Genomic DNA, 27,938 nt, shown 5'->3' with positions numbered 1-27,938 from the left:
TTCTAAACCCAGACTCCTGAATGTGTTCTAATGTGTTGGTACTCTTTTAAAGGTGTGGCTGCCTTGAGCCGAATGAAAACCTCCTGTGTGGGCAGCCCTTTGTATAACACAATAGAGTGGGAGGCTCCTTCCAGTTATCTGAAAAAAAAAAATCTTAAACACCCAACTTGATTTTGTTTTGGTGTCAACATCTCCCTTCTCTGGTCACCCCAGTGTTTTCATTTCCCTTAAAGGCGCCATGATCTACTTATCTCAGTTGCTTTTGGAAACCTGTGCCTAAAATGTCCTCCCATCATGCCCCAACTCTCTTGAAAACCCAGACTATCTTTCTGAACTCAAGTGTTTGCCCAGGATTTCTTTTTCAACTCAAGACTAGTGTCTCTCAAGGCTTTCAAGGCACTCTGTACTTGTCTGGTTTAGTGTTTGTCATTTTGTAATTATATACTTATTTGTGTGACTATTGGCCCACCCCTGTGGTGCCAAGAACCCTGTCTTTTTGCTTGCTCAACATCCTGTCCCCAGGCCATAAACACCACAAATATTGTTAAGTATAATTTTTATCTTTTTAGTTTTTCAAGACAGAGTTTCACTGTGTAGTTCTGGCTGTCCTGGAACTCGCTTCATTGACCAGGCTATCCTTGAACTCAGAGATCTGCCTGTCTCCGCCTCCTGAGTACCAGGATTAAAGTCTGTGCCATCACAGCCCAACTAAACATAATTTTTAGAAAGAGCATGTGTGACGGTGGTTTCCTGTGGTCTGTAGCCATTTGCTTATGATGCTTCCACACATTGAATCACAATATGGAAAGTAAAGATAGCATGTGTTTAAATAGCTGTGTGCAGCGTCAGGGTGAAGTTACTGCTTTTCTTGATAGCGACTCACTCTAATGCCATACTTTATGTTTCATGTTATAAATTTTTTTTTACATTTTTCTTAGGTTTTGGGCATTTGGGAATTTTTGTTTTGAAACTGTCCTTGCTTAGGATGAAATGGAATTCAACACTATTGTGTTCTAGGATGTCACCTTCTCTACGCTGGGAATTTTAATGGTTCCTTTTTTAATATAGTTGTATGAGTCTGTTATACTTGGACATATTTAAAATGTAATCTTTTGCCTTCAGAGATTGTGTTTTAGTAGTCTCTTTTCCTTCTTTTTCATTATTCCTCTAGTATGGTATTTATTACTACCACATAGGTTCAGATCCAAATTAGTAATGGGGGAATTAATTTTTTTAGTATAATTGTACTTACACTATATTTAAAGTGACTTAAAAACTATGTAGTATATTAAATTTTAATACTGAAAGTGATGCATATTTCTGGTTATATACTTTAATTTGAAGTCACATTTTAAAACATTTATTATTTGTGTTGTGTATACGTGAAATGAATGATAAATGGCGCTGGTGGCAGCACTGGTTACCACGTGGAAAGGTCACAGTCACGACAGAACCCAGTATTAGTTTTAGAGCTTTATTAGGAGGAAGAGGGGTGGGGAAGGACCAGGCCTGGGAAAGAGCATGTGCGGAGGGCAGAGAGAAAGATGGTGGGGGGAGGAAGAACAGAGCAGAGAGAGGGCTCCCGGTGAAGCGGGCTTACAGAGCCACACCACACATGCGCTGATTGTGTGACCATGCTGTGCGCATGCAGTCACTAGTACACACTGATGATGTGAGATGCAAGACCCTTTGCTTAGCTCCCGAACTGCACGTGTGCAGTCATGTAGCTGGAGTGAGGGCAGAATTCTAACATTCCAGACTTTTTACTTATTATAAAAAATCAAGTGAATAGGAGTAGGGGCATTGTTTCTCCCAGAAAAACTGCTTCCAGCTGACTTGGTGGGCATCGGTCGGCTCCTGGGCAGGTAGGGAAGGGGGCTTCTGAGGTAGACAGGCGTCCTGGGATGGTGGGCTGTCCTGCTGCCTCGGAGCCGTTCATCCCTCTCAGCTTGGTACTCTGGCTGCTTTTGTGTCTGACAGGATGCTGGTGAGACAGAGAAAAGAAATTTACCTTCAGGGAGGTCCCAGGGTAAGGGAAGGGGAGTCCCAGGAATTTGGGTTGCACTTATCTGAAGCAGATCTGACCTGTCCAGATGGATTCAAGCTGGTTTCTGGAGCTTAGAAAAATTTTGAATATATTACGAAGCAGCCATGAGAAAATTAGTGACCATTGTAGTGTTTAGTACTCTGCTTAATTTTTACCTGAGATAAGCTTTATTAGAGGTAGATTATTTAAAGCACCTGTTTTCTTTATGTAGCACTCAGGAGACACGGGTGATCGATTGTTGAGAGCATTTAACAGTAATAGATGGTTATATTAAAGTCTGTTTTTGTTGAGCCCAGACACTTTTGAGTCTGGGAGTGTAAATACCTTTTTAACTGTTAGTTTCTTACTTGATGATCCCTAGACGCCAGCTCTGTGGTGGCCCTGTAACAATTAGCTGAGCAGTTAATTAGAAGAGGGAAGCGGGAAGAGAAAAGCTTGTGGGGTGAGAACTCATTCTCTTGGAATTAGGGACAAGGCAGAGATCAGGGTCCTGTCTGTGTGCATGAGGAGGAGAAGCACTGTGACAGGTCTGGAGTGAGGCACATGGAGGGAGCAATGATATGAAAGCTCCTACCTTAGCTGGAAAACTCATTAAGTAACCCTGAAAGTACACTTAAGTCTGGTGAGGTGGGTAAGGCTGTCTCCCTAACCCAACAATAGGGAAACGAGAAGGAGAAGTAGGGCCCCAATACTCCCTCAGGACAGAATAGGTAGCTCCGGTGTCCAGAAGGAAGGAGATGGGTCACCCAGATGTTATTATTGCTGCCCTGGGTTCCCTGTATGAGATGGGAGTGGCCAGGGCATCAGTCATCGCTAAAAGCCAAGCCTAGAAAGTCAGCCAGAGGGTGGTCCTCATCTGGCGTTCCTATGCTGCTAGGTGCATTAGGACAGTCAGCTGACCAGTGGCCCTTTTGGCAGCATTTTGGGCAAGGCCCTATCGGTACCCCATGTGGGGCAGTGGTACAAGCCCGGGGCCCAGTGGCCGTCTTTCCTACACTTGAAACGGATCCAGTGGCTTTTGGGGAGCCGGTTGGACAGCATGTGCCAGCATCTGGCATTTCCTTTTTTGGGCTTTTTCATCTCTTCCCTGGTACACCTTAAATGCCACAGCTGAAACTTCTACCTGTGGGGTCAGGAGCCTTGCTCTTCTGATGCTTGAGTTTTAGTCCTAAAGTCAGGGAGCTCTGAGAGACAGGAGAGAATTTTATTCTGTGTCTTAATTTTTTTTTTTTTTTTTTTTTTAATGTCTGCTGGCTTGAGGACAGCTTAGGAAGACCTGGTGTAAACTGATCTCTGGCTAAAGAGCCATCCTGACTACTGTGATCCCCATGTGGGACCTGATCGACAACTTATTTGCATGCATCCTAGCCTGCTTTCAGACTGGTCTGTGCTTCTCAGGGCAGCTTGAGAATGAGTGGGAGGAGTTAAGGTGAGAGCCCACCCAATACCAGAGAGTGGAGAGCAGAGCACAGAATGGAGAACAGATAAGGTTCCTTGGAGTCAGGGATTCCTTCGGTTCAGGAATGCAGGTGGTCAGGAGAGAGAGAGTCAGAAAGGGAGAGGGGCTTTAGAGCTTGAGTAAAAGCGTGGGGATAAAGTAATTATTTTCATTTGCCCATTCACAGGCAGAAGTTAGATAATTCCCATGAAATATCGGGGTTGAAGCAGCCAAATTTACTGATATCTGGGGATATTTAAGGCATTTGTCAGAGGAGAAATGGAACCAAGAGAAGGAAGCCCCTATGTCCCATGAATGAGCATAGGTTACTCCCCACTTCGTCAAGAGAGGAGTAAGGGCTGGGAGCATATGTAGCATGAGGAACACCCCCCCCCTGCGCGCGCGTGCAGGGGGTGGGGGTCAGACAGCATTGACCTCTTCGTCAAGAGAGACTGAGTTGGTGCCTGCGCAGCCCGAGGACCCTCCGAGGGTCCGGCACTAGAAATCTCAGGCTACAGCCATGGGAAATATTGGGGGTCAGAAAGGGGAAATACTCACCAACCTGGTTGGCGGGTGTGGTGTGTGGGTCCAGTGGCTGGAAAAAAGTGGAGTGGGCAGTTGCAGGTCCAGTGAACCTTAGTATAGGTTTCTGACGCTCAGCTCCGGACACAGTGACAGAAGAGCCCATCCAAGACTGTCACAGCACCAATGCTATGAATGATAAACGGTGCTGGTGGCAGCACTGGTTACCACATGGAAAGGTCACGGTCATGACAGAACCCAGTATTAGTTTTAGAGCTTTATTAGGAGGAAGAGGGGTGGGGAAGGACCAGGCCTGGGAAAGAGCATGTGTGGAGGGCAAAGAGAAAGATGGTGTGTAGGGGGGAGAACAGAGCAGAGAGAGAGGGTAGGATCTGCGTCTGGCTTTTTAACGACTCCCGGTAATGGGGCTTGCAGAGCTACACCATGCATGCACTGATTGTGTAACCAGGCCTCACACATAGTTGCAGGTGCACACTGATGATGTGAGATGCAAGACCCTTTGCTTAGCTCCTGAACTGCGCATGTGCAGTCATGTACATTCTGCCTTCTGGAGTGAGGGCAGAATTCTAACAATACGTATATGTATCCAGGGGTTCATATTCTACAGTGCATATATAGAGAGGTCAGAGGACAACTTTCAAGAGTTGTTTCTTTCCATCATGTGACTCCTGGGGATAGAACTCAGGTTGTCAGGCTTGGCAGCAAGTGCAGTTGTGCAGAAGCCGCCTTGCCAGCCCTAAAGTCACATGCTTTGTATTTAAAGCTATATTGTCACTTTTTGATTAAACAATAAAGCAAGCTTTTTGCTGAAATTCCTTTCTATGTAATTGTTACTACTTCACTTGCTTTGTGTGGTAAAGGTGTTAATTTGAGTAAAAGCAAAAGATAGATTTTTTTTTAAATGGTAAATGAAATGGAATTTCCTGAGGTGGGAGTTCAAAGATCACATCTGTCCCATACTGTTGACTTAACCATTTCCTTATCCATAGAATGGGGATATAAACAATATATCTACCCTGTAGGATACTGTGAATAACGAATGATGTCATATATGGAAAGCATTTAGTTTGGAATCTGACATGCAGTAAACAGTCTGGAAATGTTCTTAGGGAAATACAGTCACTTGACTGCCTCTCTGTGTGTGCTTTTGTGTATGTGTGTGAATGGCTTTTGTTTTTGATAGTTAAGAGACCCATCACTCTTCCAATATCATAAGTGAATCATTTGGCTGTATGATTCTGAAAAAAAAAATAACATAAATCTTTACTTTAAAAACCATGGTTAAATAAATTGTATCTCAGATTCATTTGAGTTGACTGAATCCCCCTTAAGGTGCTTGTAGTTTTTCTTTGCTTTTTGAGGGATGAGTGTGCTGGATAGTTTTATATCAACTTGACACAAGCTAAAGTCATCTGAGAAGGGGGGACTTCAATTGAGAAATTCCTTCCATAAGATGGGGCTATAGGCAAGCCTGTAGGTCATCTTCTTAATTGGTGATCAGTGGGAGAGGGCTCAGCCTATTGTGGGTGGTGCCATCCCTGAGCTGGTGGTCCTGGGTTCTATAAGAAAGCAGGCGGAGCAAGCCAGTAAGCAGCACCCTCCATGGCCTCCGCATCAGCTCCTGCCTCCAGGTTCCTGTCTTGGGTTCCTGTCCTGACTTCCTTTGATGATGAACAGTGATATGGAGGTGTAAGCCAAATAAACTCTTTCCTCCCCAAGTTGCTTTGGTCATGGTGTTTCATCATGGCAATAGTAACTCTAACTAGGACAATGAGTATATTGGTATTTTTTGTAATTACATACAAATAACTTTTGCATTGTATTTAACAGAAACTATGTGAAGCAAAACTCTTTCTGAATTCTGAAAGACACCATTTCACCATGGGACAGCAAATTTCGGATCAGACGCAGTTGGTTATTAACAAGTTACCAGAAAAAGTAGCAAAACACGTCACCTTGGTTCGAGAAAGTGGCTCCTTAACTTATGAAGAGTTTCTTGGGAGAGTAGCTGAACTCAATGATGTGTAAGGCTTGCTCATCTTCTTCTGTTCCCTTCCTGTATGACCCCATTTGTTACGACTGTGCAGAAGGTAACCATGTGCACTGGTGATACACAGAGGGAATTTTGAGCGTGAGTTAGAAACTACCTTGACTGTCTGCTCTAAGTGGACTTTAATGTAGCTATTTTGAAAGATGTAAAGGGTCCAGGGGTGGGAGGAACTTAAAATGGAAATCAGCACACAGACATCAGGTATGGCAAAGCAGTTCTGGAATGACTGCAGCTCAGAGTGGGGCACTGAGAGGCTGTAACTCTGGTGTGGAAGCCCTTAGAGGGGTGCATAGACAAGAGAATTTTCCATCGGCCCCTAGAGGAAAAGGGTCCGACAGTCAGAAGCACCAGCAGTGTACCAGTGTGTGTGGCTGCCTGTCTGTTCTCTGAAGTGCAGTCTGCTTAACTCTCCTGAGTGAGTTTCTATGATAGTGTAAATTCCTCCACCTTGAACTTAGTCTTTATAGTTTTCACCTCAGTTTGTGTGCTGATCTATGGAGAAGCTTTTTGCAATACAGAGGGCTCTTTGCCCTGAATGGCCTCAGACCCCTATGCTTTCTCAGTACTACTGGTTACCCCGTGGCAGATAGATGGGTAACACTTTTTTCTTTTCTCATAAACTTCCTCTGGTAGCAGCTTCTTCTACTTTTCTTTATTCTGTATCAATCTTCTGCCTCTTTGGGAGCTTAATTAAAACTTGCCTAAGATACTTTAAATGATATATTAAAAATATTTTTATTTCATTTTATGTGTATAAGTTTTTGCCTGCATGTATGTTTATGTACCACATGCATGTCTGGTGCCTGTAGAAGCCAGAAGAGGGTACCAGATCCACTGAGACTGGAGTTACAGACCATTGTGGGCTGCCATTTAGGTGCTGGAAATTGAACCCAGGTCCCCTGAAAGAGTAATTGGTGCTCTTAACCACTGACCCACATTTCCAGCCCCCTTAAATGATATCTTAAGGGTTCTCTCTAGTCTGTTCAGCTTACCAATGTTCATGGAACACATGATATGCACAAAGTACTGTGCCAAGGGTTTGAGCATTTTAACTGATTACTCAGATATTGACGACAGACACTGCCAGCTGTCTGTGAATCAGAAGTTCCTTTATTATCCTACATGACTTCTCATTCAACCACCCCATAGCCCAGGACCACTCTATGTGAATTTATAGTAGTGTAGTCACTCTTAATAGCTTGTGCTGATATGTATGCGCCTGTGCCAGAGGCTTTTATGACAGCCATGTTGGATAAGGGACATACAATATGAAACATGTAAGAAGATCACACTTTCCTTATGAATATAGCATTATTATTTTCTGCCAGTTATGAAGGCTAAAGGACAGTCCTAAGGTTTTATTAGGAGATACTTTCTTTTAAGAACACTGGATTTTATTAATTAAAAAAAGAAAAATAGTTTGTTTCTGAGATCATAAAATAGGATTGAGAATTTAGTCGTACCTTATTCTTATTCCAACTTGTAAAAATATTGCATTTATTTACTTATGGGGTAGTGCACATGTAGAGGTCAGAGGACAACCTGCAGGGATCCATTCTCTCCTAACATGTGGGTCCCAGAGATTGAACGTAGGTGGTCAGGCTTGAGAGCAAGTGCCTTTACCAAACACTAGGCCATCTCTCCAGTGCATTGTTCCAGCTCCTGGAGGAGTAATTCATAACATGGGCCATCCTTTAATCTTTAATATGTAAACTCAGGCTATTTGATGAAATTTTGCTTATTGACCTAAAGTTTTTAGAAGAAAAAAAAACTGTCCTATGACATCACCTACGAGCTAAATTATTGTGCAGCAGTAAAAATGTATTCCTTTTACTTACTTGGGACAGGATACTTGAGTGAATTTGAGGGGGTTTGTTTTGTTTATTTTTGGTAGGTTTCTTGGTTTGGTTTGGTTTTTGTTTTAACGGTGTTGGGAAACCTAAGCTCTTGCTGCTGGCTGTACACTAAGCAATACCAGCGTGTGGCTTGAAATTTATTCCCATGGGCTAGAGCTGGGCATTTCATAAGTGCAGTGCTCTCTCCTGTCTGCCAGCCGTGAAGTCAGCACAGAGGTGTGGCTGGGTATCAGGAAACAACTGGAAGCTGGCATGTCTGAGTTAATTCCTTTTGGCTGGCTGACTGAGGCCGGTTGCTTTACTTGGCTGGAAGGCACTTAATTGTATGCAGCTCTCCTGCTGGTGCTCAGAGCAAAATCAGCAGTGACAATGGGAGCTGCAGTCTTAGGGCTTCAGATGGATTTTAGTTGCTGTTGATAGCAAGATGCTGAGTGTGTTGTGTTGTCTTTATACCGGTGAGGAAAGGACAATAGAAGTCTGTTTAATATCACAAACTGTTTTTCTTGGCCGAACCCAAAATTAGTATAAATTAAAAGCTTTCAAAAAAAGTATGTTAATGTGCTAATGTAAACAGGATGCAACCAAGAGCAAGGTATTCCTCAGAATTATGTGTATTTGGTCAGCAAACTTTTACTTAAAGTACCAAGGTTTCTTGGGCTATGTTTGTCAGGGTTAATTGTTCTCTTTTAGGCAGGACCTCATGCAGCCCAAGAAGCCTCAAGTTCTTGAACTTCTGATTCTCCTTCTTTCCATCTCTCAGGTGCTGAGATCACAGGCTAGTGTCGCCATGCTCAGCCTTGGATGAATTTTTTCTAAACATCCTTTTAGACACTCAAAGACAATTGAAATGTAGATATGGAGATGAGTATTTGACTTTAAAAAACATTGGAAACTCTAAGTGCGTGTTCAAAACATTCTCTGTCCCTGTGATGTAGGAATCTATCACAATCACTTCTGCTTTTACTTCCCTTTGGAAAGTGTTTCTTGAGTCTGGTTTTACTTTTCATAAAAATAACAAATGTGCTTGCCTCTTTTCAGAACTGCTAAGGTAGCTGCTGGCCAGGAAAAACATCTTCTCTTTGAGGTACAACCTGGGTCTGATTCCTCTGCATTTTGGAAAGTGGTTGTACGGGTGGTCTGTACCAAGGTAAGATTGGTGGAGTCTTTTATTTCAGAGCTTAGACTGTTTTGGTAGTTAGAGGCACATTTAATAATGTAATAGACTATAAATAAATGTTACTGGTTTTGCAGTCTTATAAAACATAGGGTGTGTGTATGTGTGTGGTATGTGTGCTAGTCTGTGTATGCATGTGTCTGTCATGGCTGAGGCCAGACATCAACATCAGGCATCTGCCTCCCTGTCACCCTTCTCCTTATTCTTTGAGACACTTGAATCGAAGCTGTTAGACTGACAGGCCAGGAACCCCACCTCGTGCCCAGCATCTGCTCCCCTCTGCTCCCCTAGTGCTGGGCTGACATACACACACGTTTGTACCGGATTTTATGGGGGTACTGAGTGTCTGACCCCAGGTCTTCATGCCTGTGTGGTGGCGCTTCACTGAGCCGCCGTCTCAGCCCCTAAAGCGTCGATGGCTGCTGCTGCTGTTGCCTTCAAGCTGTCCGAATCTCACCGCTGTCCGGTTGGATTGTGATTGGAGGACGTGGTAGTAAACTTAGCCTCACCCTCCAGCTGTCCTTTGAGGCTTAGCTCACTGTGGAGCCCTCCAGGACACCATAGTTAGCTCTGAGATGATACCTCAAAATTAGTTATCTCAGGAAACCCCTTCCCTTGAGAACATTGGATTACATTCACCAAAAAACAGTATCCACCGGAGAGGCTGTGGTGATTCTGAGTTATGAGTGAACTGTGGTCAGGAATGAACTACCTTGTAGTGAGTTTTCTTGGCAGCTGCTGCAGAGCATTAGAAAGCTTCCTGCTCCCAGGAAATTAAGTAGAATAGCAATTCTTAGTCACAGGCCTTTGAGAAGAAATGAGTTTTATTAGCTCTTCTTCAGTCTCAACCCCTCTTCTAAAAGGTAAGATAAGCCATATAAACCATAATTTACATAGTTGTGAATGCCCTGAAGTCCATTCCTGACCAGTCAGACTCTCCCTAGGTGAATCACTTAATGATCTAAAATACATTATATAAAAGATAATATCTGTTTATGGACATGAATGGAGTCTAATATTGTTAAGCAAATCTTGGAGGACAAAGCGCAGTCTTAAGAGAGTTATCTCAAAAGATGGTTTCTTTTAAACGCTGGATTTCACTCATTAAAAAAGGAAAAACAGCTTTTTATGTTATCTATATGTGTGTGTATATATACCACACTAGAATAAATGGTATAATGTACTGCAAATAAATGCTAGTGAGTCACAGACCCCAGAGACTGCCTTGGTAGTCTGTCACATTTCCATAGTGAGTTGTCAGGTTTACGTCTGCTGTGTTTTATTTCCAGTTTATTCAAGCAGAATGTCAGCAATACACTAGGAACTAAGAATGCAGGCAAATGCCATGTCCTTAAGGAAAAGAAACCGTTTATAGTTCAGGCCCCTGTCCCTTCTGAGCAAGAATGCCATAGACTGCTAATCTCCACACCTCCAGAACCCTCCACGTTCCCGTTTATGCTGCTGTGCACTGGCTTTTCTGAAGCACAGCTTTCCTTAGCTCACTACCCTGCTTACACTGCACAGTCCTCACTGCCTACAAAACCTCCCTGCTCTTGAGTGTGGCATTCATGGGCCTACCATGTGACCCCATGTTTTGGGCACTTCTGTTTTGGACATTATTCCCTTTTGCATTCTGCATGCCCACCAGGGTTAATGAACTGAAGGTGTTCCTCTGTTTATTAAGTTCCCTCACCTGCAATGTCTGTCCACCTCATGCACTTTCATGATCATCAGCTGGGAGTCACAGAACACTTGTTTTAAACTAGTTTAACCAAAGCCGTTTATTTTCTCATGCATCAGCAAATCCCGATATACTGGCTCCAGAGCTGGTTATAGGCCCAGGAGATCTCCATAACCCATTGGTCAATATTCAGTCATACCTTCTATGCACACACACCCACACGCGCCCACACGCGCGCACACGCACACACACACCGCGGGGTGTGAATGGTTCAGCTCAAACTAACCAGTACTGATCCCTAAGACAGTCCAGGGAGTGAAGAACACCAGAATACAAACAGGTGTGCCGGCGACTGAAGTGGAAACAGCGCTTGGACAGTCAGCAGCTGCTCCCGTCATTCTCACTGTTGACACTCGATGTCTCCAAAGACCCAGCTCAGATGCCATCTCATCCATAGTCTCCCTTCACAGGAATTCTCTGCCTCTTCTAAATTCCAGTGGCTCTTAGTTTCTACCTCACTGCTGACATTCAGCATTAAGAATACAGTAGTCAGGCTGGGGAGATGGTTCAGTGGTTAAGAGCACTAGCTGCTCTTCCAGAGGACCTGGGTTCAATTCCCGGCACCCACATAGCAGTTCACAACTGTCTGTAATTCCAGCTCCAGAAGATCTGACATCCTCGTACAGACATACATGCAGGGGAAAACACCAATGCAAATTAAATTAAAAGAAGAATAGTCTGTTCAGTCCCTAGTTTCTCTGTGTCTCCTTGGGCAGAAACTATTTCTTGCAACTCTATGTCATGGCTGAAATATTGTGCTTTGCATCCAGCAGCTCAACTTGTACTGGATGACCAAAAACCTGTTGAAGAAATACTCTCCTTTGCATGGCACGGCTGAGGCTTTCCTTGTGTTTGGTACACGTGTTACCTAAATTATACTCAACTCTCTATCCTTATTTCATAAAATACTTAGTTTACAAGAAAGAGACCTCTATAAACTGTAGAACTATCAGAATATAAGTATATCAGGCTTCTGATCCCTTGGTTTTCTGTTGTTTCTTTTGATACAGAGTTAATGTTTGATATTATTATTAGTCAGATTCTTTTTTGCCCCAGAAGCTTTAACTATGTTTCTGTATTGTTAAGTTTAAATTACTGTATTCGATTGAAATTCGTTTTTTCCTTTTTTTGTTTGTTTATTTTTTGAGACAAGGTTTCTGTGTGTAACAGCCCTAGCTGTCCTGGAACTCTTTTTTAGATTAAGCTGGCCTCAAACTCACAGAGATCCACTTGCCTCTGCCTCCCAAATGCTGGGATTAAAGGCGTGTGCCACCATGCCCAGCAAAATTCTTTCTTGAAATAAGATTCTAAGTAGAAAAATAAAATTATTAAAGACAGCTGGGCAGTAATGGAGCATGCTTTTAATCCCAGCACTCAGGAGGCAAAGACAGGTGGATCTCTGAGTTCAAGGCCAGACTAATCTACAGGGCAAGTTCCAGGATAGCCAGGACTACACAGAGAAACCCAGTCTTGGGGGGTAAAAAGTATTAAAAACAGAGGCCATTAGCGCCTTCTTTTGTATGTTTTGTTTGTTTGTTTGTTTGTTTTTTCTTGTTGGTAGATCTATTCAAAGAATTTTTATTTGCATTTCTTTGCAACTGATCTTAGGAAGCCAATATTTGGATTAGAAAGAGTTAAGTCTAGTGTGGAAAAATTTGGGGGGAGTTAACAGTCTCAGGGTATAGCCCATGCTGTCCCAAAACTCGAAACTCGGTTAGTCTGCCTCACTGCCCCAAGTGCTGAATGTACAAGGTGTATTCACTACATTTGTCTGAGAGCATCATATTTATGATTCTTAAACAGTTATAAGCATTTGTATTTTAACCTTCTGAATTTATAGTAAGACCTCTCTTGTCTGTCTATACACTGTTCTAATTATCCTCAAGTAACATTTAATTCATTTTTAAATTGTTTAGATGGGGTGTTTTGTGGGTATGACATTAGAAAAGTTATTAAATTAATTAAAATTACGTACTGAGGGGATTGGAGGGATGGCTTAGCAGTTAAGAGCACTTGTTGCTCTTGCAGAAGTCCTGGGTTCAATTCCCAGCACCCACATGGTGGCTTACAACCGTCTGTAACTCCAGTTCCAGGGAATCTGATGCCCTCTTCTGATCTCCTCAGGCACCAGCACACACGAGGTGCACATAAATACATGGAGGCAAAACACTGATACAGATCAAATAAATAAATATATAAAACCCCAAAGTTTATGGACTGAAGTGGCTATTAAGAAAACTTCAGTGGGTGGTGGTGCATGCCTTTAATCCCAGCACTGGGGAGGCAGAGCCAGGCAGATCTCTGTGAGTTTGAGGCCAGCCTGGGCTACAGAGCGAGATCCAGGACAGGCACCAAAACTACACAGAGAAACCCTGTCTCAAAAAACCAAAAAAAAAAAAAAAAAAAAAAAAGGAAACTTCATAAGAGGACTGAGGAAAAAAGTTTAGTCAGCAAAACCCTTGCCGTGCTATCATGAAAACTTGAGTTCAATTCTGAGAAGCCATGCATAGTACTGTAATCCCAGCACTGGGGAGGCAGAGACAGGATCGCTAGGGCTTCCTGGCCAGCCAGCTTAGCCCAGTTAGTAAGTTCAAAGCCAACCCAAGACCCTGTGTCAAAGAGGTGAAAGGTGTCCTGAGGAGCAAACAGTGCCCAAGGTTGACCTCTGCACTTCACACATATGCCCACAGGTAGAGAGAGAGAGAGAGAGAGAGAGAGAGAGAGAGAGAGAGAGAGAGAGAGAGAGAGAGAGAGAGAGAGAGAGAGAGAGAGAATGAATGAGTGTGTGTGTGTGTGTGTGTGTGTGTGTGTGTGTGTGTGTGTGTGTCAGACAGACAGACAGACACGAGTGTATGCAGACAGGTCTTCATGCAGTGTGTGTCTTACACCTCTTGGGCTTGAACTCACACCTTGCAGTTGTCCTTTACTTTGTCCTTAGTGCTGCAGACCACCATGTTCAGGAGCTAGAGACTCTCACTGTGTCCACTCCACTTTGTTATTCCTGGTAGCCGTCACACCAGGAGTATTCCAGTCACCTCCCAAGTGGCCCCTGCTTCTGTTCTGGTGTCCCTCAGTGTATTCTCAGCACAGCCCCATTTCCTCATCACATTTGAAGTGTGAAGTAGATATGTCTTGGCTCCAAGCACTCCAATGGCTTCCTATGTGCTTGGAAAGTCAAAGTCATTGTTGAGCTCAGCGAAGTTCTGTATATTCTATCACTGCCTCGCCTTGTTGATTTCTTCTGTGTTATGCAGTTTCAAAAGAATACTGGCCCACCTTTCTCAGCTCTGAAGGCTTATTCTAAATGTTTCTGTAAATGCCCTGTCATGTTTTGTTTATTCTCTACTCTGTTTGTAGTTTTTTATTGCAAAGAACCGTGTATGTTTGAATCTCCACATAGATATTAGCTTCCCAAAACTTAATCAGGTTTTTGAATATTAGATATGATTCTACATTTCACAGTATGGAATCTGACCTATTCTTGAGTCTCAATATTTTTTACTACTGTCTCAGATAGTAAACAATTAATAAATGATTAGTTATAACATCATTTTCATTCAAATACTACTGAGATAATTTTAAACATATGTACAGTCTGTCATCTCCTATTTTCATTTCCATGAGCACATTTCACAATCCTAAGGCTCACTGTTACCCCCTGCCCTTTTCTGTCTTTCTGAGACAGTCTTGTTGTGACTTCCAGCCTCCTGGGTCCTGGAATCATTCAGGTGTACACCACCACACCCAGCCAGTTCATATCTCGACATGGTTTCTAACCTTATATCCCATTTATGTTGATGCACATGTAAGATTTCTCTACTCACTTCTGTCCCCACAGTCTTTGCATATCGTTCCTTTGTTTTTACTTTTTGTTCGGTTGTTTTTTGAGACAGATTCTCATTACATAACTCAGGCTGGCCTGCAACTCATTCTGTATCACAGGCTGGCCTTAAACTTGAAGCAGTGCCCCTGCCTCAGCCTCCCATATGCTGGGATTACAAGAATGTACCAGTGCTTTTAGCTTCATACAGATTTCTCTACCACCTCATCTGCTGAAAAGAAGGGCTTCCTATCTATAACTAGTCTCTGGTTATCTCAAGCTCTTCAAAAGTGTTACCTCCTCATTCTACTGACTTTAGTTATTTCAAAAAATAATATATGTCCCACTCTGATTTTCTAAAGTCTTATGAAAGTATCCTCTAGCCTTGTTTCAAGTATCTTGCATCAGATTGTCAAGTGGCGAGGGTAGAGATACAATCTACAGAGGAACTTTCTCCAGGCCACTGGTTCCACTTCATGGAAATAAAATTTTGTGGAATCTCAAAATTCGCTAACTTTTTGTAGTTTAACGTGGCATTCTGGCTTTAGTTTAAAAGTCCGAAGTAGCATAAAGATGTTCGAGAACAGACTGAAGAAGTAGCTCAGTTGGTAGAGGGCACTGTGCAGACACGAGGACCTGAGTTTGAGCTCCAGAACCCGTGTTTAAAAAAGAAAAAAGCCAAGCGTTATGGCATGCGTGTAAGCTCAGGAGCGAGGAGGCAGGGACAGGCAGATGGATCCCTGAGGCCTACTGGTCTGTGAGCCTAGTAGAATCAGGAAGTTCCAGGAAGTGAGAGAACTTCAAACAGACAGAGCAAGTAGCCAGTGTCCTACCCAGGGTTAACTGCTAGCCTCTGCACCCCTGCACTCCCCCATTCCCACAGATCCACACACACGAGGAAGAAGAGGAGGAGGAGGAGGAAGCTGTCAGCCTCTTCTTTTTGGTTGTAGCAGAATACCATAAGTAAATTCTTTAATTAAAAACTGTTAGCTTGTAATGATAGCACAGGCCTGGAATGCTGGCACTCAGGAACTGGAGGCAGGAGGATCTCCAGTTCTGGGCCAGCCTGGGTGACTTAACAAGTACCTGTCTCAAAAAAGAATTCATTAAAGCATCAAAGTGAAAACATTTCAATACCAGTCTCTACATCTCATTTCTCAACTTCGGGAAGGTCACCTGACGTTAGCAACCCCAGACAGGATGCCTGATAACTTTGCAAGGTTCTTTTGACTGTCAGATGGGAGAATTTAGTAAGTTCTCTGATGAACTCCACAACTCAAGAGAATGTATATATTCTTTAATCAGACTCTCATTTCCTGTTTCTGGTTCCTAAGATATCTCACTGAATTGTGTGTCTGTGCCCCCCCCCCATTATGTTTCTAGATTAACAAAAGCAGTGGTATTGTGGAAGCATCGCGGATCATGAATTTATACCAGTTTATTCAGCTTTATAAAGACATCACAAGTCAAGCTGCTGGAGTGTTGGCTCAGAGCTCCACCTCTGAAGAGCCTGATGGGAACCCGTCCTCTGCAACCTCGTGTCAGGCTAGTCTGTGGATGGGCAGGTATGTGTGCCAGGTAACACAGTTCCAGTGACTAGGCAAAGTGCTGAGATCACAGTGACATCTCCCTAGTGCTCTGGGACACCTCCGTCCTGTTGCCTCTGCCTGTGTTATAGCCAGGTCAGTGTGAGGTTCTCCTGTCCTTCATTTGTTCACTGTCCCAGATTAAGGTGGCTCACAGCAAGAAGTGTGTCTGTCAGCTCACTCTGCAGGAACCCACTCTGCCTCTTGCATTTAATGACATTAACGACTAATGCCTCCCCGTTAATAGGTTTTTAGGCACTCAAAGCCATTTATAAAAGTAGGTCCAAGAGTCTGGCAAAATTGTTTCAGAAATTATCTAATTGGAAGTTAAATTTTTCAGTGTCGTCTCCAGGCCTTGGCAGTCTCCTCAGGAGAGAACAAGCAGTTGCATGTGTATTGACGTTGCATTAGCTGCAGGACATGACGTCAGCGGAGCCTGCTGTGATGGCGCTTGGTTGTCAGACCTCATAGATACTGTGCTTCCTTCTTCCATGCTTTTGCTGTTGCAAGCTCCCACTGCTGCTGCTTGATGTGACATTTTTAAATTTGTAAATGCCTCATTGGAAAAAGACTTCTGTGTTTCCAGGCATGTTGATATCCCGTCTTACTGGGGACACTGGGAGATGGCATGATCTGCAGTGACTGTGCCCTGCAGAACGTGTTTGACAGGAATTTCTCTTTTATTGCTTTATTCACAGTTGCATTTTTGCTCCATTCTGAGTGTTTGGAAAGCTGAAAGTGGTTTTTACACACTGAGCAACTGAAAAGCAAGTGGCATTCATTCCTCTTCCTGTTGGGGCCGTCTTCAGGAAGATGGTGAAAGGGTTACTCTTACAGGAAGAGCAGTGCCAGTTGGTTAGGGAAGCCCACTTGGCTCCTGTGTTGTGGGCTGCTGGTGGTGCCCTGGTCCCCAGGTCATAGAAAAGGACTTTGCAAGGAGAAGGGGAGCAGTCCGGCTTCACCTCCAATGCATAGTTCTGTTAATGGCTAGTGTTTGTTGAGTCCTTGCAGTTGATTCAGTCCTAACAGTTGCTCCACAGGAATACAGTTGGCAGACCAGGAAGCGGCTTAGAGGAACAAGTGTGTGACTAGAGAGTGATTGACAGAGCTAGGACTCATGTTTAGCCCATTGCAGCTCAGTGGTTTGGAGGAGGCGCTGGAGATTGTCCAGCTCTGAGGTGCTCCAATGCCACTGATCTTGGCAACTGCTCTATCTGTGCCTACAATATCAAGACTGCGTCATATTTCACCAAATGGAAACCAGCTTGTACTTAGAAGTTGCATTACCACTTGCCCTCACAGCTTTGTGAGACTCAGTGGGCAGAGAAGCAATCCTCTTCTCATGCAGATAGCTTCACTTACCAGGAAGGTTTTCTTTTTGTCCTCTGTCCTCAGAGTAGCTCAGTCTGGCCCTCCCTCTGCAGGCCCTAGAACCAACTTACCTGTGTTCAAACCTGAACTCCTCTCTTTCCTCAGTTTCCTCATCTTTTGAAAGGGGTTGAGAGCAATGGCATCTGCCCCAGAGGACTGGAGAGAGAGTTGGGGGAGTTAATCGATGGGATACACACATAGTGCCTGGCACATAACGGCGGTCGGTATGTGTGGGTGCCTTACCTGTCATGGCATTATTAATTTATAGAGTGCCCTGCTTGAGTGCAGCAGCCATGCATGGCCTCTGAAATTCCACCAAACAAGTCTGATCCCTTCTGTCCTTCAAATGTTGAAAACTAGTCAAGTTCCCACTGAGCCTTCTTCTCCAGAATAAGTGTCTCCAGCCTGTTCCTGGGTTCTTCCTGCACCGGCTGTCCTCTGTGATCCTCATCTGTCAGTGTGCCTCTCAGGTCTGCGGCAGGAAGGGGTACCCTTTCAGCTCCAAGTGGTCAGATAGAGCACGGTTCCTTCCTCCTCCTGCTCACTGCTACCAGGAAGGAAGCAGGAAGTGGCATGGAGTAGCTTCCGCTGGCAGTCGGTCCCGTTTTCTCTGGTTGCAGTGCTATTCTTTGTAATAGTTTTCTGTTCCTGACTCTGACACTTCCCTGTCAGGACACCCCGTCACTCTGTAGAGTCTACTGTGTTCTCAGCTGCTGACACCCTCAGGTGAAGATTGGAAGCTCATAAGCAGAAATGCTAAGTCATATGGATCCCGTGTATTTCTTCCCCTAATGTATTTGCTATCCCCAAAAGATGTTAGTTTTGGTCTGATGTTCCCTTTGCACGTAAGTCATGCTGTCTTTATACTGTGGATGTTCACTGATGCTTTTTAAGGCAGTGGAACAAAGCAGGAAGTGTGTGGACAGAGACGCCATTGTTCCAGCTCCGTTTTCACACTCAGGGTGAAGCAGCTGACTGATGAGGAGGAGTGTTGTATCTGCATGGACGGCCGGGCTGACCTCATCCTGCCCTGTGCTCACAGCTTCTGTCAGAAGTGTATTGATAAATGGTAAGTTATCCTCTGCCCTTGGAGAGCAGAGGTCAGCTGGGACTGTGAATAAACAACTGGAAATACAAATACTTCAGTGCTAACCACGAGAGCTTCGCTCTTTAGTACTTTAGTTTTATGGTATGCTGCCCACTATTTTTATACCTATTGCTTATGAAGTGTGGAGATGTGACTTGGTTTTGACACTGTAAGAATCTTTGTTTGTTTGTTTGTTTTTGTTTTTGTTTTTGTTTTTGTTTTGTTTTGTTTTGTTTTGATTTTGGAGACAGGGTTTCTCTGTATAGCCCTGGCTGTCCTGGAACTCCCATTTGTAGACCAGGCTGGCCTTGAACTCAGCGATCTGCCTGTCTCTGCCTCCCAAGTGCTAGGATTAAAGGTGTGCTCCACCACTGCCTGGCCAGACGCTAAGAATCTTGATGCCTGGTTTGAATCTAGAATTACTGTGCCCTTTCAGCACCCTTCCCCCCCCCCCCATAATTCTCTATATATGTGTAGAGGAACAAATTCTCAGCTGTATGATCTGGAGAGCTATTTAGTCAACTAATTAAAGTCATTTGCTTACAAGATAATGGAGCATTTAGGAGAATTTATCATTGACATGCAATAAGCTACATGTATCTGAAGTATAATCTGATACGCTTTAATTTACGTGCATACTTATGAAAGCTGTCACAAGATGAGGAGCAAATCTGTCACTCCCCAGAATCACCTGTAGCCTGATTCTTAAGCAGCTGTAAAATGCTTTCATTTTCTGAAAATACTTTGGATTTGCTAGACTTTTTAAAGTGGCACCATACAGTGTTCTCTCTGCTGTCTAGGTTCTTTCATTCCATGTAATCATCTTGAGATTTAACCATGTTGTAGGTACAGATAAGTGCCAAATAAAAGCTTCTGTGTATATTTGTGGACAAGTATTTTTTATGGACATGTATTTTGACTTTTTCTTGGGTAGCTACCTCAAGTGGCTAGATCATATATAACAGATATTTCTCAAGAAATTGCCAACTCAGTCTCAAACTTTAAAAAAGGTTTTTGGTTTTTGTTTTTTTTTTCCTTTTGAGACAAGATCTTATAGTGTATAGCCCAGGCGTGCCTCAGTTAGAACTTGTGGCAATCCTCCTGCCTCAGCCTCCCAACTCTGGAATTATAGATGTGTGCCACCACACCTGGCTCCTCCTTACCTTTTTTTGTGCCCTCTCCAGTACCAGGTAGAAGTGTCCACTGTCTTTGGCATGCTGACCAGCATTGTAATCCGGCAGTTGGGTACTTCTCTGTGGCTCTCACATCCCTTGCTGACTACTAAGTTGCCGCCTGTGCATCTTAGGTGATGGTCTGTTCAAGTCTTTGCCCATTTCATTATTGGAAGTTTTGCCTCTATCCTGTGACTTGCACATATTTCTCCCCCTCTGTGGCTTGTCTTTTTTCTCTTGAGAATGTCTCTGAAGGAGAAGGTTTTTGTTTTCGTGAAACTGAATTTCAATTTGTGACAGACACTGACCCCATCTAGGAAATCTTTTTCTGCCTCAAGAGCATAGATGTTATTAATCTTCTACAAGTTTGGGGTTTCATATTTAAGTCTGTGCTCCATTTTTAGTTTGCTGAAAGCCTATCTTTACTAAATTGGCTTTGAACCTTTTTTGAAATTAGTTGTTCAAGTATAAATCAGTTCTGGACTCTTCCATCCACTGATATGAACTGTTTGACTCCAGTCTCATTTGTCCTGCTTCCTTGCTTTACAAATCTCTCCTTTCCAAGGTCATGTGGACTGGTTCAGGGCTTTGGTGCTTTAGTAGGAAGTATAGAATTAGTGTATCAAGCTCCACAAAAGAGCCTGCAGAGACCTTGATTGATATCATATTGACTCCATCAGTTTGGGACAGTGGCTTCATAATATTTAGGTAGGCCTCTGAATTCTGCAGGCAGTTTTCTAGTGCTCAGTGTTGCAGATCTCAGACAGATTTGTCTTTGGGTGTTTTACAGTTTTGTGTTGTCCTAACTAGTTTTTGTTTGTTGCTAATATATAAGAAGACAATCGTCATTTCACATCCATCTTGTATCCTGGCATCTTATTAAATCCACTTAGTATTTTTGGGAACCTTCTTCTGCAGTTCTATTGAATGTCTTGATGATTCTATTAAACATCTAAACATGGTTTTTCAAAGATACCTTTTCTGATACAACATTCTAGACCAAGAATGTTTTTCCTCCCAGACTTCCATGTTGGGCTCCACCTCATCACTTTGCTTTGTGTTCCTGGGACACTTTCTCCTTATTGTTCCTCTCTGGGCAGTGTGCCTTCCTTTCTCTTGGGCCTGGGGCAAGTCTTTATCTTCTCACTGCTTTTAAGCTGTTTGAGTAGGAGGTGCCTTGTCGTCATCCCCACCCCCCACCTAAGGTTTCTTGTGCTTGGAGTTTGTTGATATTGTAGGTTGATGGTATTGTTGACATTGGAAAATTTTGAGCCATTATTTTCTCAAATCTCTTATATCCCCCTTTCCACTCTCCTCCTGTGAGCTCCATTACCCCCTGATTTGTACCTCGTTTGGACAGTCACTGTGTTGTATTTTAATGTTTGTTTCCCGTGTAGACTCTAGCCCTCACTTCTCTGTCCATTGACTGTCGGGGCTCTCTAGTACTTTGACTATGTGGCTATAGTTACAGCTTCTCATTATCTGCTAGTTCTAATGAGGTCTGCATTGATTTTATGGTTTTTCCTCCTCATTGTGTCTTACAGTATTTTCAGTTGCTTATCTGCCTTCTAGTGTTTTCTAAGTACCAGATATGAATTTTACCTTTCTTATTAGTGAATATTTTTTATTATTGTTAATATTAAAGCTTTGTTTTGGAATATGATTCACTTACTTAGAAGTACTTTGACCCTTTGGAATCCTGTTTTTACAGTTTATTAGCAGAACCAGAGCAAAGTTTAGTTTCCTGTTACTTATGCTCCACTGATGTGACACAATCCTTCAGAGTGCTCTACTCAATGCTCCGAGAGTTAGAAGGGTCCAGTCTGGCCCGGGGAGCACGACCCTCCCTGTGCGCTCCGAGGCCTTTGCATACGCCGCTCAAATCTGAGCCTGTGTGCTCACACTGATGTGGTCCGTCGTTCAGTGAAGGGCCTGCTGTCTCTTGGCACTCCCTCTGTGTGGCTCTGCTGTACAGTGCACTGCCCTGTGAACTCTAGCTGCCTTGCCTCAGATGCTTCTTCAATAGCCTGCCAGGCCTCCAAGCTCCCCTACTTCTTTCTCTGAGTCCTGGAAACTCACAGGGCAGCTGGCCCGCCCGCCAGCACAGGCTTACTTTGCTTCTCACCTCTTGGGAGTCACGCCTTGTCTATGTCCAGTGGTTTATATGAAAGCGCATCCAACACCCTTCCTTTGGACACTGTGTCCTGTGGGAAGTTGTTTTAAGTGGGAAGATGTCTTAGTTAGGGTTTCTGTTGCTGTGGAGACACCATAATGACAGCAACTCTTACAAAGGGAAAACATTTAATTCTGTTTTCAGAGGTTCAGTCCATTATCATCATGGTGAGACATGATGGTGTGCAGGCAGACATGGTGCTGGCTACATCTTGATCAGAAGGCAACAGGAAGTGGACTGAGACTCTGGGTGTGGCTTGAGCATATATGAGACCTCAAGCCACCCCCACAATGACACACTTCCTCCAACAAGGCCACACCCACTCCAACAAAGCCACACCTCCTAATAGTGCCACTCCATTTGGGGGTCATTTTCTTTCAAACTGCCATAGAAAGTAAAGCAGGTTTCTGCTGGCCAGAAGCAGAAATTGACTGTTTTTAAATTGTGATGTTTTATGTACAGAAAAGTGAGAGCCCCAAATCAACCAAATAATGTATGCCAACTCCAAATTTCACATCCAGTTTTTGGATAAGCTTCTCAGTTTTTGTACAAAAGCAAAAGAGCAATTGATGGACTGGTTGTTTTGGCCCCAGATTTTACTGGGAGAAGAGAAAAACATTGCCTCTCTTCTTTCATAATGTATGTCTAGCTCGACTACGGTACTTAAGTTTCCAAAGTAGTATTTGATAAGAGAAATTCCTTTGAAAGACATAATCTTAAGTAATCATATATATATTCTGTATCAGAAAATTATCCTGTCTATAAGTGTTATCTCTTGTTTTAAAACCTCAAATGCTCTGTCTTTGTACAATTTCCTAAAGTTTTCTTGGTTTTGAACCAAAGGATATTTTATCAGTCCTTTAATTGTAATTAACTTGTTAAAAGTCTTATCTTTCTGTATGTGGTGGTGCACACCTTTATCCCAGCACTTGGGAGGCAGAGTCAGACAGATCTCTGTGAGTTCAAGGCCAGCCTGGTTCACATAGCAAGTTCTGTTCCAGCCAGGGCTGCATAGAGACTCTTTATCTTTTAAAAAAAAAAAAATGGCCTTATTACTCAGAATAATAATTGGTAATACTCTTTACTGCCCCTGGCCAAACAGGAGTCCCAAGGCACAGTGGCTTCCACTTAAGTAAAAATAAATATTTAAACTTTACACTTTGACCAACTCTCCCACTGGTAAGAGGTAGGTAGCTTCCTCTTAAGACACATAAGGAATTTTATTATAAAGGAAAATTTACTCAGATACAGGAATAAGAATTAAAGATCCTGACTGGTGGTCACGAACAAGATGGGGGACTTGGTGTCTCTACTGGAGCTTACTTATATCTGGCCCAGCATATCCATGCGGCACGTGCCTTTAACAGAGTGAACTGAAGTCCAGGTGTGTGGTGGGTGCTGCAGTCCCAGCACTGAGCACGCTGACAGCAGGAGGGTGACAAGCTTGGCTAGCCTAGGTGGTTGTGGAGCAAGACTGTCGCAAATGAATAAAATAGCATGTGCTGGTACACGATGGTTTCTAGGATATGTGGATCGGAGTACAAGGTCAGGGAGACATGTACTTACTTCCTTGTTTCCTACAAGCTGAGGTTTTAATCCATCCCTAGTAACATATTTAGACAACTAGAGAAGACCCTGGGGAAGAGAAATAAAGGTTGGCATGAGGAGAAATAGTAATTCTTCACTGTGTTCTTTTATGTTGTTTGCATTTTTTAAAGCCGTGTACTTTTCAAACAAACCTGTTTTCTAGAAAAAGGAAGAAAATAAACTTGTTTTGCTTGGACTTCCCTGACAGGAGTGATCGACACAGGAACTGCCCCATTTGTCGCCTACAGATGACTGGAGCAAACGAATCGTGGGTGGTATCAGATGCACCCACTGAAGATGACATGGCTAACTATATTCTTAATATGGCTGATGAGGCAGGCCAGCCCCACAGGCCCTGAGTGGGGAAGACTCTTGTTCTTGTGAGCTCCAAATACACTGGTCATAGAGGAGGAGTGGAGGGGTGTGTTGGACACAGGAAGATCAGGTTTCCCACCCTCTTATTTTTGCTATTCTGATGATATGTCCCATTCTGAAATAAACTCCCATGTCTTCCATGTAGGGTGGGTTACACTTTGCTACTGTTTGGCCAGGTCCCCACTGTCCCCCTGTTCTTGGTTGCTCTTGAGCCCTTTGCTACAGATAGCAGCAATACTTGACACTACTGCTTTTCAGGGACGGGGTGTTCTGTGTCTTCTTAGCTAGGTTTACAATTTAGAGTGTTCAAAGTTGTAGCCATCTGAGATAAATGAGTGAAACTAATGTCTCAGTGGGAGTTGCTTCTGCCGGGACCTGAGGAGAGTGCACTCCGCCCCCTTGTGGTTCATTCTGGATCCTTTACTACCAGGGCCCATTGCTTCCTGATGTCCGTGTAACTTCAGCAGTGGGTTCTGGGACTGCTTTTTATCATACTGCAGCACTCGGAGAAGGACTCCGAGGTTGGGACTTCGTCTTGCAGATGGACTCCACTGGAAGAATCTTTGTGGCTGTTCTCTGGACTTGGGGAGGTGTTCATAGTGCCCATGTGGCTTGGCTTTTCAGAAGGAAATCTTTTTTTTATTGCAGACACACGTTTATATTTCCAGGTTACACTGAGTCATCCAGTCCTGAGCTAGAGTGTTTATTTTAGAGAAAGACACTTCCGTTTCCTCAATTCTCTTAGATTAAAAGAAAAGGAAGATCAGATGAAGCTTTTCACCACACATTTGTAAACCTCTGAAATCCAGAGAGCGATTACCTTTCTTCCCGTTTCTCTGAATCCTTCGAAGTCTGAAGAGAGTACGGTAATAGGAGTACAGCCCTCGGCCAATCCCGGCCATGGCTAATGGAGTAAGAACATTGATGTTAACAGTTCAGCCTATAATAAAACTAGTGCATGAAATCAAGTCACCTTTAAGAAATTTTAGCATTCCATAGAAATTTTCTCACTGATTAATTGCAAATGTTCCTATTTTCCTAAGTACAAAGGTACATGATTGAAGTTGCTGCTTATTGATTTTTTGATTAAAATCTTAATGAGCATGCAAATAAACTCCCTTTCAAAGAAAAAGACCTGACTTGATTCTGCCCCCCAAATACTGAAGACTTCAGTTGTCTACCAACTGTCACGACAGGACAGTGAAGGACCAAATGGCTGAGGAGTCCTTTCGGGTGTGGAGGCCGGTGCAGTGCTGGCCTCTGGCCTGGCCTGGCTGTGTTTGATGTTTCCCAGCCCGAGACAGCCAGCCTTATCTGCTGTAGGCTCCTGTTGGGAAACAGACTGTATCTGTGGTTTTCAAACCTTAGCAGTGAAACTTCCAGTAAAATGTGAGAGTCCATATGCACCGAGTGTATGCACACATGCTACTGCAGTTATACAGAAGCTGCATTTTATTAATATAGGGGTCCTTTTTATCAGCTTCGTGCAGTGTGGTCACCATTATGTCAGTGTAGGAAAACATCACAATGATTGGTGATACAGTTTCATTAGAATTTAGTGAGTAACAAATTGGTGTGATGAGAAGCTTTTGTTTTGTAAAAATAATATTTCAGGGCTGGGGGTGTAGCTCAGTTGGTAGAGTGTTTGCCTAGCATATGTGAAGCCCTGGGCTCCATCCCAGCACCGCATAAAAACAAACAGTCCTGGTGGTACCTGGAACCCCAGCACTTGAGAGGGGGAAGCAGGAAAGTGAGAAGTTCAAGGACATCCTCATCTGCATAGTGAATTCAAGGCCAGCCTGGGCTACATTGAGACCCTGTTTCAAAAAAATTGTGGGTAGAGGCTGGAGAACTGGTCCAGTGGTTAAGAGCAATTGCTGTTCTTGCAGAGGACCTGAGTTCAATTCCCAGCACCTGTGTTTGTGGTTCACAGCAGCCTGTAATTCCAGCTCCAGGGGATCCAGTGCCCTCTTCTGACCTTCTAAGGCACTTGAATACTTGTCACATACACACCCCAAAAATAAATCTTTAAAACGTTTTAAAATTTGTATTTGCAGATGTTTCAACTTCCTCTGTTGATTCTCAAGTGCTCTGTGGAACATTTTTAAAACCCTGAGATAAGAGACCCTCTGAAATATTTTCCAGCCTTAAAAATTGAAATTGTCCTTTTGGATTAGTCTTGCTGGTTTAATTCAAATTGCCTAATTGAAAAATGTTTCTGAAAATGAAGAACATAGCTTTATGGGTTTGGTATCTTTTCAGCAATAGACAAAACTTTGATTCCCCAGAATCCTTCACATGTGTGAAGGAATTAAACGGTGAATCCAGTGACTTGATATTGTCCACAGCCCTTTCCTTACAGTCTGAGCTCCAAGATACGAACTGATCCACTGTGAGATGCCAGTGTCTCCCCTCGCCTCATCAAGTAAATGAGCAAAGCTCTTTGCCCATCTTTCTTCATATGTGGATGGTAGGTAGGGCCTGCCTGCTGTAGTATCCGATCATAAAGTTGTTGCTTTGTCTCACGAGTATACATACACCTTTTCTACTCTGTACAGCTTTGTCTTTTTAAAATAATTCTGAATGCACTTACCATAGTAGAGAATCGTGTGCCTTCTGCAATGTGTGAACTGCCTCCTGCTCTGGGGACCCTTTGTAATTTGGACTGTTAGTGCTCTGCTCACTCAGTAACTGGGTTGACTCATGCTGTAGACACTGGATTTCAGAAGATGAGTTTAGCTGTGTACTGCTGTAAAGACTGAGAGCAGCGGAAGCTGTTTTATTCTTAGGAGAAACTGATGCAATGTGCAATAAGTAAACCTTGCAAGTGAACATTAGCTAATGACAGACTTTTGCTTATGTAATTTCACTTCTTATGTACTAAATATTTATATTTATTAGAAGACTTTTATATTGTGCTCTGGGGATTGTGTTTGTGTGCTGTTTTGAGATGATTTCCTTATATTAATATATCTCTGGGTAATAAGGCTGCTTGGAAACCTTTTGGTTCCCTGATTTTTAACACTGGGAAGTTGGGTTCATTAAAAGACAGTATGAATAATTTGCATTTGTGGTGTTGGGAGTTTCCTTGCTTTGGGGGTGTTTCTCATCTGAAGCTTGCTTTGTCCGCTCACACCCACATTGATAGGGACAACACAGTGGCAATGTAAACAGTGTGTGACTTTGCTTGCCTTTTCTGCCCTACTGCCCCATTAGACTGAGCAGAGGATTGAGCACTGCACCCCCGCATTCTGTGCTTCCCATGTAAAAGGGTGTCAGTAGAGAAGCGCCTTGAGTCTCACTGCCCACAGGGAAAGCAGGAGGTAGCAGCTTAGAGGAGAGTTCGCTGGTGCCTGACAACCATCCTGTGATAGTGATACACACTGCTATCAAAAGCACAAAGCCTCCTCAAATATACTTTGATAAATATGCCACTCTATAGGCCTAGCTCTTCACTGTCTTCTACTTTACAGAATATCCCCTGTAGGTAAGAAGCCCAGAGGCTGCTGGTCTGTGCTGTATGTCCCTTTTTTATTGGCATTATGGTTATTCTAACAGTCATGGAGCAGACACAGAACAGCACATGCCGCACAACCAGTTACCTTCATTTGTATTGAAGACCCAGAGAACGATGAGCCCACCCCTCAGCAAGCAGTAACTACTGAGGAAGCCAGACACGCTCTCAACCCTGCTTTCATTCAAGACAAAGTGAGCAGATGGACCAAGGGGCTGGTTTTCAGCAGCATACCTTAAATAAGATATAAGGCAACCATCTGCCCTTAGGAATTGGCCAGAGCACTGTCTGGAATCTGTCCCTTTAGAAACCTGGGTCCACATACACTTGCCTTTGCTTCCAAACTAAAACAAACAAAAGCAGGGATTCACCCCCAGCGCCCAGGAGGCTCAGTGAAATACAGG

The 27,938-nt window shown here is 43.4% G+C and overlaps 1 protein-coding gene across 3 annotated transcripts in view; it reads left to right on the top strand.

Moving 5' to 3' along the window:
- The window catches only part of Rnf141 (ring finger protein 141), a 31,426-nt gene extending 4,339 nt beyond the window's left edge, over window positions 1-27,087 (top strand). For 2 of the 3 annotated variants that reach the window (XM_006978590.4, XM_042281963.2), the window contains exons 2-6: window positions 5,859-6,052; window positions 8,973-9,081; window positions 16,053-16,234; window positions 18,588-18,695; window positions 23,854-27,087. In XM_006978590.4, the coding sequence (XP_006978652.1) occupies window positions 5,910-6,052; window positions 8,973-9,081; window positions 16,053-16,234; window positions 18,588-18,695; window positions 23,854-24,004 (693 nt within the window). In that variant the 5' untranslated portion in view covers window positions 5,859-5,909 and the 3' untranslated portion in view covers window positions 24,005-27,087. The remainder of the gene's footprint in view (window positions 1-5,858; window positions 6,053-8,972; window positions 9,082-16,052; window positions 16,235-18,587; window positions 18,696-23,853) is intronic. The other variant, XM_076550234.1, reaches the window with a different exon arrangement.
- The last annotated feature ends 851 nt before the right edge of the window (window positions 27,088-27,938 follow it).

Source organism: Peromyscus maniculatus, chromosome 1, assembly GCF_049852395.1.
Source record: "Peromyscus maniculatus bairdii isolate BWxNUB_F1_BW_parent chromosome 1, HU_Pman_BW_mat_3.1, whole genome shotgun sequence".
Taxonomy (NCBI): Eukaryota; Metazoa; Chordata; class Mammalia; order Rodentia; family Cricetidae; genus Peromyscus; species Peromyscus maniculatus.
The sequence above is the reverse complement of the archived record's forward strand: the minus strand, read 5'-3'. Positions and strand labels throughout refer to the sequence as shown.